Raw genomic sequence first — 18,182 nt, 5'->3', positions numbered from 1 at the left:
GATCACAGTTCTAATTATGTATTTAACACCCTTGTATATCAAATGCAGAATACCATTTTAGTTCTTTCAAAACACGTTTTGAAAGGTTCTGGATTTATTCCAAAAATGTTTGAAGTGGAATTATCTTACTATCTTTGACTAAATCCGGAGATTAAGTAGTGGGTACAGACGAATAAACACAATAAACCTTATTTTATGAATTAAATCAGGAGGTCAGACAGCATTATTAGAGGACAAGGATATGTAACATTTTGGGTCAGGACCCTTCTTCACATCGAAGAAGGGTCCCGACCCGAAACATCACCTATCCATGTTCCCCAGAGATGCTGTCAGACCTGCTGAGTAACTCCAGCACTTTGTGTCTTTTTTTGTAAACCAGTATCTGCAGTTCCTTATATCAACAAATATCTTATCTTCATCAGTTGTGTGGTTTAGACTCTACATTTAGGGAACTTGATTTTTTTAATGATTACTTGTCAAACACAGGGATGTTGCTGATTTGCTGATTATAGCAGAATTGTTATTGGGAATTGAACCACCAAAATATGAATGCCCCTCCAAATTGTCACACACCAAATTGTTTATCATTCACCTATTGAACCACTTCCTATTTCAAGTCCGACTGCGTAGTCTCATCCCAAAATATAATGCGTGAAATCAAGAGTCATGAAGACCAGATTCTGCAAACCAGATCGTATGCCTCAGCTGTACCTATATAATACAATTAGCTAAATAGCAACAGATGTCAAATCTTAAAACCTCTTGGGAATGAGCTATTTTAACTACATCATTTCAAATCGACAAACCATTTATAAAGAGGAAAATCACTAATCGTTGAAGACCAGTGGATTTCCACGTGGATCTGTGCTGGGACCTCTGTAGGTAAATGCCTTGGACATAAATGTGGATGGGTTATTTAGTAAGTTTGCAGACCACACCAAGATTGCTGGATTTGCGAACAAAGGAAGGCGATCAAAGTGCACAGCAGGGACTGTTCCTGTACTGTACTTTTCTACGTTCTTAGTAATCCTAACTCCACATGCATACAGATATGAGATTACATACTCACATGATTATGGTATCCTAAAAAATGAGTTCCCCTCCATTGTTGTGATATTTTTTTAATTACTGCATTCCTATGTTCTAAATCTGACTATACAGAACATAATAAAATCTGCTGTGAAAGAATGCTCTCTGAGAGTCCAAGTTTGTTACTGAGACATTTGGGCCCAAATTTATAGACTTAATCTGGCATGAACATGGAAATCATTTACTCCTGTTTTTGATCTACTCACTGCAACTGCGGTTCAAACACTGCCACTTGATTTCTCCATCACAGATACTTATTTTATTCTCTCTACCTCTCTCCTCTGTAACTTAAAACGTGCCCGCTTTCATAAGAACTGAAGAAAGGTTATCAGCCTGAAATGTTAATGTGTTTACAATGGAGACACAAGAAACTGCACATGTTGGAATCTTGAGCAAAAAAACAAAAAGCTGGAGGAACAGTGGGTCAGGCAGCATAATCAAGGATGAGTCTCATCGCTTATACATCCTCTTCTTCCCTCTCACATCAGGCAAGAGGTATGAAAGTGTAAAAACACACACCTCCAGATTCAGGGACAGTTTTTTCCCAGTTGTTATCAGGCAACTGAACCATCCTATCACCAACTAAAGAGTGGTCCTGACCTACCATCTACCTCATTGGAGATCCTCGGACTATCTTAATTCGGACTTTCCTGTACGTTATCTTGCACTAAACGTTATTCCCTTTATCATGTATCTGTACATAGTGGACGGCTGTATTGCAATCATGTATTGTCTTTCCAATGACTGGATAGCACGCAACATAAAAAGCTTTTAACTGTACCTCGGTACATTTGACAATAAACTAAACTGACTAAAGTAAACCCACTCAAGGATAAAGGAAGGAGTTCCAATCTGAGCAGGATTCACCAATATTTGACATTGTGGAATCTGCTTAAAATTATTATTTCAGCAGTAAAAATTCAAGCAAAGTCATTTATATTTTTGCTTCCTCTATATAAGTAAATAGCTGAAATATTTCTGTAAAGATTAAGTATTTTCCATTAGGGAAAACCCTAATCCTGTCAAACCTACGATATAATTTCGGAATCCTTACCTGATTCACCCTCGTGAAAATCAGGAAAAGCTAGCTGGATGGTGTTTCGTTTCTCAGCCGATGCTCCTTCACCCACGCTGCTTTGAAGCGTGCTCTGTTTGTCAATCTGTGCCCCTTCAGTTAGACTGCTTTCTTTGTCCCAATCACTGAAATAAGAACACGTGTAATCAGAAGGATGACAATACACAACATTTTCTACTGTTTCCATTTTCCTTTCCCAGAGTCATTCATTATGTTTCATAATGGCATCCAGTATCTTGTCGAACTAGCCCTCCTTCATTAGTGAGCTCAGTTGAACGACTGGGTCTGCCCAAAAGCAGCATGAAATAGGATTGCGACCCTAAGCGTCACCTATCCTTTATCTCCAGAGATGCTGGTTGACCACTGAGTTAGTGTAGTTAGCCTCTATAATAGCATAAATGGTCTTCCCTCTTCCTGCTTCAATTTTTGCCTGGCCCTTTTTTTGGACAAGGATAAATCACCCCCTGAGTCATAAAAGAATACAAATACTGGAATGTGGACCAAAAAAACAAATTGCTGGAGAGGCTGAGCAGGCTAGGACTTTATTCCTTGGAGCGCAGGAGGATGAAAGGCGATCTTATAGAGATGTATAAGATTATGAGAGGAATAGATAGGGTAAATACAGTCTTTTACGTAGAGTAAGGGAATCAAGAACCATAGGTTTAAGGGGAGGGGGAAATGTTTTTTTACACAATGGGTGATAGGTATCTGGAATGAGCAACAGGGGGAGGTAGTTGAGGCAGGTACTATCACAATGTTTAAAAGTCATTTGGACAGGTACCTGGATGGGATAGGTTGAGAGAGATATGGGTCAAATACTGGCAGGTGGGACTAGTGCAGATGTGGAATGTTGGTCATGTGGGCAAGTTGGGCCAAAGGGCCTGTTTCCACACTGTATGACTCTATGTATTGATGAGCTTTCTTTGTGCTTACATCAATATGCTGAGCCCAAGACAGATCTTCAGAGATGTTCACGTCCAGCTACTTGAAACTGTTGACCCTTTCCACCGCCATCCCACTGATGAAGGCAGGTTCACGGATCCTTGACTTTCCCTTCCTGAAGTTAACAATCAGCTCTTTGGACACAATAGGTAACTCAGTGGGTCAGGCAACATATCCAGAGAACACGAATAGGTAACGTTTTGGGTCGGGACCCTTCTTCAGAGCTACTCCAAGACAGTTTGTGTCTTTTTTTGTAAAACAGCATCTGCTGTTCCTTGTAAATAATCAGCTCTTTGGTGTTGCTAATGGTGAGAATAAGAATGTTGTTTTGCACCATTCAATCAGATTATCAATCTCCTTCTTTGTCTCATTACTCGTTAATTCGTCCAACAACGGTGGTATCTTTGGCAAATGTAAGGATGGCAGTGGGGCTCTGTCTGGCTATGCAATCGAAGGTCTAGAGCAGGGGACTGAGCATGCAATGTTGAATTGCCTCTGTGGTGATGGCCAATGAGGAGAAAGCATTGTTGCTCATTTGTACTGATTAAGGGTCCAGTGTTCCAGCAAAGATTATACTTCCAGCATCCTTTGCTGTTTTTTCAAACTTCCGAATCTGCAACTTTGTATTTTTCCCCATTATCTCACAGTTCCAGTATCGTTTCACTCTTTTTCCTTTCTCTCTTCCATTTTCATTGATCTCCTTCTATTTGTAACCCCCTAAGATTTGTGTGCTTTAGGATCTCTCGGGCTCCATCCGATTGCAGAAATTCAATTTTTTTTCTCCACCATATCCCCTGCTCTTCAATTTAAAATGCATTTAATTTCTAACTTTATTCAGTTCTGATAAAAAGGTTATCCAACTAAAATGTCACTTCATTTTCTCTCTTCACAAATGGCAGCAGGTCTCCTGAACATTTCTAGCATTCTGTCTGCATTATTAACACCTGCAATTTTTTGTTTCTTTCATTACATTTAACTTTTGACACCCATGTGCCTTAATGAAGCAAGTAAAAGGCAAGAAGTTCTGGGATTGATATAAAAGTGTAAATAAGAGTGTGGGATATACAAAACAGTAAAAATTGCCATTAAAACCCATATAGGAATCAACCATCTACAAGCAGTTGTATGATTAAACCAAGTGGAGCCCAATGATAATTTCAACTTAACCTGCCTGTCAGCCCTACTTAGAAAAACCAAGAGATCGACAAATTATCCAGCCATTTGTTCAATCCTGCTGGGGAAATGTACACTAGTCTTGATCATTGCTTTACAACTAATGCATTGTAACTACTTAATTGTTATATAAAGCATACATTTTGAAATTCCACCTCCATTGCAGTTTGGAAAGTCCCTGTAAACAAAATTAAACCACTTTATTTCATTTAACTATTGACTTGTGTGGAAAGCATCTTTCTCTGAAGGCAGAAAATATATTGTTTATTTGCATCTGCGAGATGTGGCTGTGGGATAACAAAACTGTCCATGGGGTACTATTTCTTTATCATTATCTAGTGAGATTAGACATCTAATATTTGAATGAATTCATGCCCATTTTCTTCATTACATATCCGAAGTATATATTCTGCTGCACATGAAGAAGTCATGTTTTTGCAATTTTATATGATACTGGTAACTACAATACTCCAACAAGTTTAAATATAATAAACACATATCAATGCATAATGTGTGTTTAAATGAAAATAAAGGAAGTCACCTGGATATAATGCTAGGTATCACAAAAAGCTGGAGTAACTCAGCAGGTCAGGCAGCATCTCAGGAGAGAAGGAATGGGTGATGTTTCGGGTCGAGACCCTTCTTCAGACTGATGTCAGGGGAGGGGGCGGGACAAAGAAAGGATGTAGTTGGAGACAGGAAGACAGTGGGAGAACTGGGAAGGGGGAGGGGAAGAGAGGGACAGAGGAGCTAACTAAAGTTAGAGAAGTCAATGTGCATACCACTGGGGTGTAAGCTGCCCAAGCGAAATATGAGGTGCTGTTCCTCCAATTTGCAGTGGGCCTCACTATGACAATGGAGGAAGCCCATGACGGAAAGGTCAGACTGGGAGTGGGAGGGGCAGTGACCTTTTTTTGTTTATCTGACTGCAGTAATCTTTTGTACAGCTTTCAGACAAAATTCATAATCAGTTAAGAAAATGGGTCTTGTCTCACTGATGCAAATCACTGAAGAAAATGCAAAATTTATAATGTGTAAATAAACAAACACAATATGGTAAAAATTCTAACAGATGAAAAGTGCAGTGCCATTATTATTTTTCGGGCCAGATGCACTAATGTGAATACAGCAGGATCACACATATAATGTTCACCTTTCAAAAGGTCACTGATCTGAAATATGAATTCTTTGCACCTCCTTGGACGTTGGCCAGTGAAGCTTTTTGTTTTAAATAAATATAGAGGGCTTCGAGCTTGATATTCAGGTATCAATTTCACTTCAAGTGGCAGGAAAATAGTTAATTTATGTTTTTGTATTATAAGGATAGAGTGAAGGTTGAGAGGATGTTTCCACTAGTGGGAGAGTCTAGGACTATAACCTGAGAATAAAGGGACATACCTTTAGAAAAAAGACAAGGAGGAATTTCTTTAGTCAGAGGGTGGTGAATCAGTGGCTATGGAGGCCAAGTCGATGGATATTTTAAAGGCGGAGATTGACAGATTCTAGATTAGTAAGAGTGTCTGGCGTTATGGGGAGAAGGCAGGAGAATGGGGTTGAGAGGGAAAGATAGATCAGCCATGATTGAATGGTGGAGTAGACTTGATGGGCCGAATGGTCCAATTCTGCTCTTAGACCCTATGAACACATTCACGAACCACCACATATCTTTCACATCACGAAGTCAGAAAATTATTAAAATTGATTCTGCTTCAAAGTACATTCAGCATTGCCTTTTCCATTAAGTATTAATAGCATAACCTACTTGAACTGTGAAATGTATGTTTTCTGCCACATGTTTAACATGTGTTTGCAGGTTTCAAGAGCTTCATCAGGTCCTTTGTGAATCGCCTCAAGTTTGACTTTGGTGAAAAATAAACTGCAAAACAAGAATATTAAAAAATAACCCACTCATTTTTATATTGTATACATTTAAAAAGCAGTTTATTTAATTTTTCACAAAATAGGACCATCCACAATGCAGATAATCTTGATCTACAAACATTTTATTGTTGAAGACAATTACCTAATGCATTACAGAAATGTTAAATGAGTACCTTATGAATAAGCCCCACTTTGACAGGTATTTCACGAAGATGCACATTGATTAAATAGCTTGCATTGTAATCAGAGCTTTATAGTACATAACAGTTGGTAACCAGTGAAATAGACCTGATTAGTTTTAATGGATGTTAGGGGATCAGTTAAAGGATTGTCCGGAACTTGCACATCCATCTGTCCCTGATGGGCAAATTGAGACCATGAGTCCAACTGGAGCAATGCCCGTTGGCTCCAGCTGTCAAGTGAAGGATTGCTGAATTGGCTGCAATCGAGTAGAACTGGCTCCAACTCAATAGAATGTAATCTCTGGAGCAAAGATCATTTTCAACATGGAGCCAAGGCCAATCCTTCAACCACCTGTCCACATTGAGAAACAACCAAGTGCTTAAGTTCTGACTAACGCAGCAAAAAGGTGCCAACTTTGCCCCTTAAATATCCACAAGATGCTCCAGCCAGCTATGGCATCGATTTTGGAGCGAACAATTTAACCTGCCATGATTTAGTGTGCCCAATGTAACTTGTGCACATACTAACTTAAGACCAAAGATATTGCCCAAGCCATTTCCTCCCACATTACAGAATGTAACATATTCATTTCCCTTGGCAGTCAGTTATATCCCGATATATATTTAAGATGTTTGCATGTACTTGCTGCATCTAAGAAATGAACTGCAGGAATTCGAAAACCATTTCTGCTGCTCAATCTAACTTTCACTAAATTATACATAGTGCAATGTTAGCAAGCATTTTTGTTTATTCTCTCTAGTTTAGATTTGTATTTATTGCAGGTAGAATAATACAAACATAAAATAACACCCTCAGATTTCTCACCTAAATGGCTGACAACGGAAAAATAATATGTCAGCACAGAATGATTCAGTTTCAATGTTAGTGGAAGGAAGTGTCCCTCTCTCCCCAGTTTCCATCATATACAGGGAGAAATAGATGAAACAGGGCAGCTTGCAACATATTTTTGCACATAATTGAAAGTAGTTTGAAATCTTCAACACATTCACTCTGACAATCCAGAGCAACAATAACGCATTTAGCTCTGTGTTACAAATTATTTACTGTAAAAAGGAGGAACACGCTACAATTGTTTTATCATTTTCCACATAACGCCCTTAACATGAGCTGGATGGTCAGCTGGTACAACAAAGGTTTGAAGGATACAATGATAATTATGGGCAATATAGTGCTATATTAACATCTTAACCCCCATACTGCAGGGACCATTGAGAGCTCTGCTAAGGAAGGGAAGGTCATGCATTGTAACTGCCAGGAATATCTTAGGCAGTTTGCATTTTCGCTCAACTTGTCTAAAGCAAGGGGTTGGAGCAAGACGGTACCCACATTCCTTTTGCTCAGGTAATTAGTTGACTCTGGCAGAATACAATGTACAGACCTGTCTGCATGGCGTTGCTCAGTGCAATGCAGGGGGATGCCATTTGCTACCAGTCTTGACTTATTGAGCAGAAAATGATCTATCTCACAGTTGGACAGGAAGAGGAGGGAGCCGCTGGAGGCAATGGATGTGAGGAGTGGGCCGGTAGGGGAGGGACTGGGGTATTGCCTTCAAGGCTGGCTGCAGGAGGTGTCCCTGGTCGCGGGTCTCTAGCAGCCAGGGGCTTACCTGGGCTGCGGGCACTCCAGTCCATCCAACATGTGGACTGGACTTTAAACTATTTATTTTTCTTTGTAAACGGTGCCAAAATATGGCGACTGCGCATTTGTGGGTTGTGCAAAAGAATTACATTGTGCTGTGCATACGTGACAATAAAGAACCATTTAATCATTGAAACCTGAAGCCATGCCTGGGTGTTCACTAACATCATTCCACGTCTTGTTACGGGAGCATAGTCAATAACTTAAAAGCAATTCATAGGTAGATGAAAAAAATCACCTCCCATAAAATTCAGAAATGGGATTAAATATATGGGGAAATTGACACAATGTTAGAAAAAGGCTGTCAAGATGAAAGGAATTGATTTGGCATGAATTGACTGCTTCAGAAAAATAGCCATTCTCAGAGTTTAGGCCCAAAACAATTGAAAGCAAGTATAGGGTTAACTTCTTACAAAAGGGCTACATGAATATGGAAGTTAAGATTTTGGAATTCATATATATCTTTATTTATAAACATATATTGACACTGAGCTAACTGACATGCTTAAAACCTATTTTCACAGGAGATGAAAAAAAGTAATTCGATTAAAAAGATAGGAGAAATTCAGCTAGAAAAACATCACAAGGCTCAATGGGTTTTATCCGAGTAGTTTACTCAATCTCACATTGATTTCTAAATTTAGACCATGTTGGCTTGAGCAAGCAACAAAGAAAAGGAAATTAGGAGCTCAGTGCATTTTCAAGCCATCTAGGATCAGGTTATAACTGACTAAAAGGACATCAGCTTTCCACCATCTAAAAGAGAATACAGTGCAGTACTTAGTACATGAAAAGCAGATAAATATTAATTAAGCGAAAATTTCAAGAAAATGCTCAAATTCATGACAGATAATAAGTATCCAAAATGGAGACAAAGCCATTTCTATCTTTTCTCTCTCCCTTTACATTCAAATGACTGGCTGTGAATACAAATGTGGGTACCTTGAAGACAGAAAGGTGACAGAAGGTGAATTTATTATGGGGAACAAGGAAATGGCAGATGAGTTGAACAGGTACTTTGGTTCTGTCTGCACTAAGGAAGACACAAACAATCTCCCAGGTGTACTAGGGGACAGAGGACCTAGGGTGACAGAGGGACTGAAGAAAATTCACATTAGTAAGGAAATGGTGTTGGGTAGACTGATGGGACTTAAGGCTGATAAATTCCCAGGGCCTGATGGTCTGCATCCCTGAGTACTCAAGGAGGTGGCTCTAGAAATCTTGGATGCATTAGTGATCATTTTCCAATGTTGTATAGATTCTGGATCAGTTCCTGTGGATTGGAGGGTAGCTAATGTTGTCCCACTTTCCAAGAAAGGAGGGAGAGAGAGAAAGCAGGGAATTATAGACCAGTTAGCCTGACATCAGTGGTGGGGAAAATGTTGGAGTCGATTATCAAAGATGTAATAGCGGCGCATTTGGATTGCAGTAACAGGATCGGTCCAAGTCAGCATGGATTTACGAAGGGGAAATCATGCTTGACAAATCTTCTGGAATCTTTTGAGGATGTAACAAGTAAAATGGACAAGGGAGAACCAGTGGATGTAGTGCACCTGGACTTTCAGAAAGCCTTTGATAAGGTCCCACATAGGAGATTAGTGGGCAAAATTAGAGCACATGGTATTGGGGATAGAGTATTGACATGGATAGAAAATTGGTTGGCAGACAGGAAATAAAGAGTAGGGATCCAGGTTTGGGGCATCCGTCTCTTTTCCTGAATGCTTGCCCTGGACTAACATCAATACTGAAAAATAAGTTTATAAAAACAAGAAATCTTTAGACTTAAACAAAGCTACCAACCTGGGGAATACAAGTAGTGTGCTCTTGTGGCCTGAGCCAGAGGGTATTTTTCAAGCTTTTTCATGCATTTTACCCTGATAATAATTATGACATTTTAGGAAGTTCTGATTTAACATAAAGATGGCATCAATACTTCAAAGATAATTTTTGTTTTCCCTAGTGAAAACTTGTATTTTCTCAACAGACAACAATGGCATGTGTGAATAAGCAGCAATTCCACAATTCTGGTCTTTCAGAGAGACTCCTGTCTACTTTCAGCAGCCTGAACGCTTTCCTCAATCTGATATTGCTTTACCATCTGCAAATCAGGCACGGCAAAGTCCTTCCCACAACCATCTGGGGATGGGTGTCTCAACTAGGACAGCTGACTACAGCCGAGTTAAGAGATAGCAAATACAGTCTTACTCACAGAATCACACAGCAGACAACATGCCAGACTCCTCCATCACGGTTAGACACAAAATGATGGAGTAACTCAGCAGGTCAGGCAGCAACACTGGAGGAAAGGAACAGGTGATGTTTCAGGTCAGAACCCTTCTTCAGACTGAAAGATAGAGGCCAAACCTGTTGCTGGCCGTGTTTTGTTCTGGCCTTCTCTATCTTTCAGTCTGAAGAAGGGTTCCGACCTGAAACGTCACCTGTTTCTTTTCTCCCGAGATGCTGCCTGACCTGCTGAGTTACTCCATCATTTTGTGTCTATCTTCCATAGACCAACATATGAAGTTCCTTCCTGCACATCTCCTCCATCACAGTAACTGGGTGTGCATTAATGAAAATTCAGGAACTGCAGATGCTGGTTTACACTAAAGGACACAAAATGCTGGAGTAACTGCAGGTCAGGCAGCAACTGTGGAGATCATGAATAGGTGACGTTTCGGGTTGGGACCCTTCTTCAGATTGTATTTTTCCATGAGTGGGACATACTTGCTAGTGGTGTCCATATATTAGTATACAGGCAGGACAGAGTACCTCTGAGAGTAGTCAATATTTGACTCCAGACCCCATAGCATCAGGTCAAACAAGGGCTATGAAATCACTCATGATTACCACCGCCCATTCTTCATTCCCTATGAATGAATCCTCTTTGATCACATTCTAGACAGTCTCCTTCTTGATGATTAACACATTGAAGTTGCATTGCAAGTAAAAGAGCACAGAGCTTATTAAGGATGGAGGATTTCGACATCCAAAAATAGTTTGGCTATATTCTCACCAACTAAGCTAGACTTCCAGCATTGAGTCCTGAAGGAGATGGTGATCTGACTGGGACTACATCAGGTAGCGAGCAAATCAAGCCTACTTGACTTTGCCCTCACCAATCAATGCTTGTGACAGGTGCAACGATCCATGGCAGCACTGGCAGAAGTGGCCACTCCACTGCCTTTCCGAGGACAAGGTCCCATCTTATCACCCAGGACACTATCCTGCACAATGGAATAGACTCAGAATAGATATGACATCTCAAAACTGTCATCCGTGCGAGGCTGTGGACATCAGCTTGAGCAGGAATGTACACTACCGCAATGTGCAGTGTTGGCGGGTGGGGTGGGTGGTGTAAGATTCTTCTAATAGATTTTCCTTCCGAGATGTCCTAATCTCGACAGCAAACTCGCTACAGTTCAAGATCAAAATTTTCTCTGCCTCCACTGGCTAAGACATGAATAAGCTTTAAATAAGAAAGAAAAATAGGATCCTGAGAATGCAAAAGCAAATCCTAAGCAGACAATCCTACACATACCATGAAACCCATGGCTGGTAAGCTGCAAGGAAATTTCTTTCCTCGGAATTTTTTTCAAAAGGCGTCTAATATTCATAAAGTTTGACCACACAACAAGATTCTTCTGCTCGTTCGCTCTATAAAAGTGACTTCAGTGGGTTTTCTGCCACAGCCAAGGAGTACGGTCAACTAACAACTACTGGCAAACGAACAATAAACTGGAGGATGCAGATACAAGGAACTACAGATGATGGTATACAAAAAAAAGACACAATGTGCTGAAATAACACAGCGGGTCAGGCAGCATCTCTGGAGAATATGGATAGATTACTTTTTGGGATTGAACACCTCTTCAGACTGATTGTGGGGGGTTTGGGTGGGGGGAAAGAAAGCTGGAAGAGAGGAGGGGCAGGACAAAGCCTGCAATAGATTAAAGATAGATACAAAATGTTGGAGTAGCTCAGTGGGTCAAATAGCATCTCTGGAGAAAAGGAATAGGCGACATTTCAGGTCGGAACCCTTCTTCAGAATGTAGAGAGGTTCCAACATAAAATGTAAACCTATTCCTTTTCTCCAGAGATACTGCCTAACCTGCTGAGTTCCTCCAGCATCCTGTGTCTATCTTTGGTATAAACCAACATCTGCAGTTCCTGTCTATGCGATAGGTTGATACAGGTGAGGAGGGTTTTGATAGGCAGATGGTGGACAAAGGCCAGAGATGAAAAGACAGAAGGTGTGAAACAAAAGGATTGAAGAGTTGCAAATTGTGAAGCTGGAAGAAGGAACGTAGGTGGAGGGGGAATTAGCTGGAGGAACTGAGCAGCATCTGTGGGGGGGGAAGGGAATTGGCAACATTTCAAGTTGAAAACCTGCACCGGGACAACCAAGGTGCTGATTACAGAGGCATGAGGCAGGAGCTGGCCAAAATTGACTGGAAGGAGGCCCTAGCAGGGAAGACGGTAGAATAGCAATGGCAGGTATTCCTGGGAATAATGCAGAGGTTGCAGGATCAATTTATCCCAAAGAGGCGGAAAGACTCTAAGGGGAGTAAGAGACACCTGTGGCTGACAAGGGAAGTCAAGGACAGCATAAAAATTAAGGAGAGGAAGTATAACATAGCAAAGAAGAGTGGGAAGACAGAGGATTGGGACTCTTTTAAAGAGCAACAAAAGTTAACTAAAAAGGCAATACGGGGAGAAAAGATGAGGTACGAGGGTAAACCAGCCAATAATATAAAGTAGGATAGCAAAAGTTTTTTTAGGTACGTGAAGAGGAAAAAAATAGTCATGGCAAATGTGGGTCCCTTGAAGACAGAAGCAGGGGAATTTATTATGGGGAACAAAGAAATGGCAGACGAGTTAAACCATTACTTTGGATCTGTCTTCACTGAGGAAGATACACACAATCTCCCAAATGTTCTAGGGGCCGGAGAACCTAGGGTGATGGAGGAACTGAAGGAAATCCACATTAGGCAGGAAATGGTTTTGGGTAGACTGATGGGACTGAAGGCTGATAAATCCCCAGGGCCTGATGGTCTGCATCCCAGGGTACTTAAGGAGGTGGCTCTAGAAATAGTGGAAGCATTGGAGATCATTTTTCAATGTTCTATAGATTCAGGATCAGTTCCTGTGGATTGGAGGATAGCAAATGTTATCCCACTTTTTAAGAAAGGAGGGAGAGAGAAAACGGGTAATTATAGACCAGTTAGTCTGACATCAGTGGTGGGGAAGATGCTGGAGTCAATTATAAAAGACGAAATTGCTGAGCATTTGGATAGCAGTAACAGGATCATTCCGAGTCAGCATGGATTTACGAAGGGGAAATCATGCTTGACAAATCTACTGGAATTTTTTGAGGATGTAACTAGGAAAATTGACAGGGGAGAGTCAGTGGATGTGGTGTACCTCGACTTTCAGAAAGCCTTCGACAAGGTCCCACATAGGAGATTAGTGGGCAAAATTAGAGCACATGGTATTGGGGGTAGGGTACTGACATGGATAGAAAATTGTTTGACAGACAGAAAGCAGGTCCCTTTCGGAATGGCAGGCAGTGACCAGTGGGGTATCGCAAGGTTCGGTGCTGGGACCCCAGCTATTTACGATATACATTAATGACTTAGATGAAGGGATTAAAAGTACCATTAGCAAATTTGCAGATGATACTAAGCTGGGGGGTAGTGTGAATTGTGAGGAAGATGCAATAAGGCTGCAGGGTGACTTGGACAGGTTGTGTGAGTGGGCGGATACATGGCAGATGCAGTTTAATGTAGATAAATGTGAGGTTATTCACTTTGGAAGTAAGAATAGAAAGGCAGATTATTATCTGAATGGTGTCAAGTTAGGAAGAGGGGATGTTCAACGAGATCTGGGTGTCCTAGTGCATCAGTCACTGAAAGGAAGCATGCAGGTACAGCAGGCAGTGAAGAAAGCCAATGGAATGTTGGCCTTCATAACAAGAGGAGTTGAGTATAGGAGCAAAGAAGTCCTTCTACAGTTGTACCATATCATCATATATATATACAGCCGGAAACAGGCCTTTTCGGCCCTCCAAGTCCGTGCCGCCCAGCGATCCCCGTACATTAACACTATCCTACACCCACTAGGGACAATTTTTACATTTACCCAGCCAATTAACCTACATACCTGTACGTCTTTGGAGTGTGGGAGGAAACCGAAGATCTCGGAGAAAACCCACGCAGGTCACGGGGAGAACGTACAAACTCCTTACAGTGCAGCACCCGTAGTCAGAATCGAACCTGAGTCTCCGGTGCTGCATTCGCTGTAAAGCAGCAACTCTACCGCTGCGCTACCGTGCCCTGGTGAGACCGCACCTGGAGTACTGTGTGCAGTTTTGGTCTCCAAATTTGAGGAAGGATATTCTTGCTATTGAGGGCGTGCAGCGTAGGTTCACTAGGTTAATTCCCGGAATGGCGGGACTGTCGTATGTTGAAAGGCTGGAGCAATTAGGCTTGTATACACTGGAATTTAGACGGATGAGGGGGGATCTTATTGAAACATATAAGATAATTAGGGGATTGGACACATTAGAGGCAGGAAACATGTTCCTAATGTTGGGGGAGTCCAGAACAAGGGGCCACAGTTTAAGAATAAGGGGTAGGCCATTTAGAACGGAGATGAGGAAGAACTTTTTCAGTCAGAGAGTGGTGAAGGTGTGGAATTCTCTGCCTCAGAAGGCAGTGGAGGCCAGTTCGTTGGATGCTTTCAAGAGAGAGCTGGATAGAGCTCTTAAGGATAGCGGAGTGAGGGGGTATGGGGAGAAGGCAGGAACGGGGTACTGATTGAGAGTGATCAGCCATGATCGCATTGAATGGCGGTGCTGGCTCGAAGGGCTGAATGGCCTACTCCTGCACCTATTGTCTATTGTCTATTGTCAAAGCTTTCAACCTCAAATGTTAACAATTCCTCCCTCCCCCGCCTAACAGATGTTGTTCGACCCACTGAGCTCCTCCAACTTATTGTTTGTTTCTTGTGATTCCGGTATCATAATCCCATGTTTCTACTTCAACTGTGGCTGGCGGTTTTCACACAATGGAAACTGCATGTCCACAGACCACTTAAATCCAGCCAGGCAGTCAAGATTTGGCACCAGGGTTTCCATTGCAGAAAGGTGCTGGAGTTATCCAAGGTTTCCATGTGTCCTCCATCAATATATTTTGAGGACAACCCATTCAGATTGTTTTGTCTTCCAGCTATTTGTTGTAATATGATAAAAGATTATGGTGCAACATCTAGATTAAAAAGGCATTCATTTAACATTTTCTGTAAGACCAATTAGTGTCACCTCGTGGAGAAGCAGAAGAATATCAACGATTACAATAACAGAAAATCAAGACAAATTGCTGGAGAAACTCAGCAGAACAGACAGTATCTCTGGAGAAAAGGAATATGTGACATTTCTGGTCGAGACACTCCTTCAGACCCTGAAGAAGTGTCTCGACCCGAAATGTCACCTATTCGTTTTCTCCAGAGATACTGCCTGATCTGCTAAGTTACTCCAGAATTTTGTGTGTATCTTCGATGTAAACTAGCATCTGTGGTTCCTTCCTGCACATTACAATTGCAACACTGCCAAAGGTTGCTTACAACAGTATCAATCATGAATTCCATACACTTGTATATCAATACATTCATGGTATTTGGAGTATGCATTCTCACTCTCTAATATACACTACCTGCCATCTCCATATTGCTTCTAACTTTCACTTTACCTTTACTTTATTTCTCCACCACATCAAGCCAAAGGAACGCTTCATCCACCTCAAAGGAAGGCATTCGTATTCTTTCTTTCATATCCTTTCATCTTACAAGAAAATATCTAGTCTACCCATCCTATCTTTGAAGGTCCCGAACTGATTCATTCTTAGAAAATGGGCTGGCTAACACGAAATAGGGATCGGGCACAAATGGTCTTTTTGTGGTCAGCTGGTGATAAGCAGTGGGTCACAAGGATGCATGCTTTTCCGATTTATGTAAATAGTTTGGATCGAGAGACACAACATGGAAACAGGGTCTTCAGCCCATCAAGTCCACACCCGACCATCAAGTACCAATTTACTTCTTGAGTAATACGGCACAGTTTAGTTTAGTTTAGAGATACAGCCTGGAAACAGGCCCTTCGGCCCACCGAGTCCGCGCTGACCAGCGATCCCCGCACACTAACACTATCCCACACACACTAGAGAAAATTTTTACATTTATACCGAACTAATTAACCTACAAACCTGCACGTCTTTGGAGTGTGGGAGGAAACCGGAGCACCCAGAGAAAACCCACGCAGGTCACGGGGAGAACGTACAAACTCCGCACAAACGGCACCTTCTGTCCAACTTGTCTGTGCTCAGCAAAATGTCTATCTAAGCTAGTCCCATTTACCTATGTTTGGCCCAGAACCCTGTGGACATTTACTATCCATATACCTGTTGTAAAATAATAAAATTATAAAAGACTAAAATTGGATAAGGGGAAGGGGAGAACGAGGTCAAAAGGTAACGGAACATCTGTTTCGCTGCCAGGGGGTTTGGCTTTGAAGAAAACCCGAGCACGGGGATGTGTCTGTCGGTGGTGCATGATTTACAGCTGTAGTCAGAGCATTCTGAGAACAGAGGAACGCTGGAGTGCCCGTGTGAAATCTGTTACAGGTCAATTATTGTAAATAAACGAAAAAGAGAAAGAAAAAAAAAGATCACATGAATCTTTGTTCAGGGAACAGTCCAGTTTGACTGTTTTCAACAACCATAATAATAGGCACTCCTAAATAAAGTATTGCCTTCATTGCCTTACCCAACCCTTGTGGTGTGTTTTAAAGTTTTCTTTAACATTGTCCAAATGTGTCTTTTTAAACAGTGTAATTATACCCACCACCATAACTTCCGCTGGCAGCTTATCCCATATACCCACCCTCTTTTGTGTGAAAAAGGTGCTCCTCGAATCCCTTTTAAATCTTTTCCCTCTCACCTTAAATCTATGCCCCTCTAGTTTGAGACTACCCTACGCTGGGAAAAAACTGATCATCCACCTTATCTACAACCCTCATGATTTTATACATCCTCCACGACCATCCCGACTTCTTCTGCCAAGCCAATTTTGATTCCAATAAGTTAGCTCAACCTAGATCCCCTGTGATCTAACCTTCCAGACTGCCCACTTTGTGGAACCTTGTCCAAGTCCTTGTTAGAGTCCTGAAAACAATGTTTATCGCCCTGCTCTCGTCAATCCTCTTGGTTATTTCTTCAAAAACTTCAATCAAGTCTGTGAGACGTGATTTCCCACGTACTCACCATGCTGACCATCCTTAATCAGTCCTTCCCTTTCCAAATGCAAGTAGATCTCGTCTCTCGGAATCCCCTCCAGTAACTTTCCCGCCGCTGACATTAACCTCACCAGCCTGTAGTTCCCTGGCTTGTCCCTGTTGCCCTTCTTAAATAAAGGCACAATGTTAGCCACATTCCCATTCCTCACCCCTGGCTGGAGATGATGCAAGTGTCTCTGCCAGGGCACCTGCAATCTCTTGCCTAGCCCTCCACAATGTCCAAGGGTACACTTGATCAGGTTGAGGAATTTATCCACCTTAATAAGCCTTAAGACTGCCAACAACTCTTTTGTAATAGTGATATGCTCCAAGATATCATTTCCCTTAATTCCTTAGCTTCCATGACCACAGCAAAAATAGATGAGATGCACTCATTTAAGGCCTCGCCCCTCTCCTGTGACTGCACACATAGATGCCAACATCGATCCTAAACTGTAAATGGTATTCTCCCTATTGTCACATTTCTCTTAATATTCTTAAGTTTGGTGAAAAAAAGGTAAAGGAGAATCCTATCTCATGTCCCACGTGAATCCATTTAATTCCACTCACATTCTCAGCAACATGCCCTCACTCCACCCCTTCCCCCAGATTTTATCACTCAACTATGCATTTGGGGCAATTGCCAATTAACCTTCCAACCTGCACTTTTAAGATGTGGGAAGAAACCAAAGCAAACACATGTTTGTATCTGCTGGAGTTTAGAAGAGTGAGGGGCAATAATGAAATACAAGGTTCTGAATGTCCTGACTGGGTGGGTACAGAGAGAATGCTTTCTTTGTTGAGAATCTTGAACCAGTGAGCATTGTATAAAAATAAAGGTGTGGCTTATTTGAG

The 18,182-nt window shown here is 41.5% G+C and overlaps 1 protein-coding gene across 2 annotated transcripts in view; it reads right to left on the bottom strand.

The window, feature by feature from the left end:
- LOC144596562 (tetratricopeptide repeat protein 7A-like) overlaps positions 1 to 18,182 on the bottom strand; it is a 176,848-nt gene that overhangs the window by 56,641 nt on the left and 102,025 nt on the right. For both annotated transcript variants that reach the window (XM_078405014.1, XM_078405015.1), the window contains exons 16-17: positions 6,042 to 6,155; positions 2,144 to 2,289 (exon numbers count right to left, since the gene is read on the bottom strand). In XM_078405014.1, coding sequence (XP_078261140.1) covers positions 2,144 to 2,289; positions 6,042 to 6,155 — 260 coding nt within the window. The remainder of the gene's footprint in view (positions 1 to 2,143; positions 2,290 to 6,041; positions 6,156 to 18,182) is intronic.

Source organism: Rhinoraja longicauda, chromosome 9 (assembly GCF_053455715.1).
Source record: "Rhinoraja longicauda isolate Sanriku21f chromosome 9, sRhiLon1.1, whole genome shotgun sequence".
Lineage (NCBI taxonomy): Eukaryota > Metazoa > Chordata > Chondrichthyes > Rajiformes > Arhynchobatidae > Rhinoraja > Rhinoraja longicauda.
This window is presented reverse-complemented; position numbering and strand designations above follow the sequence as displayed.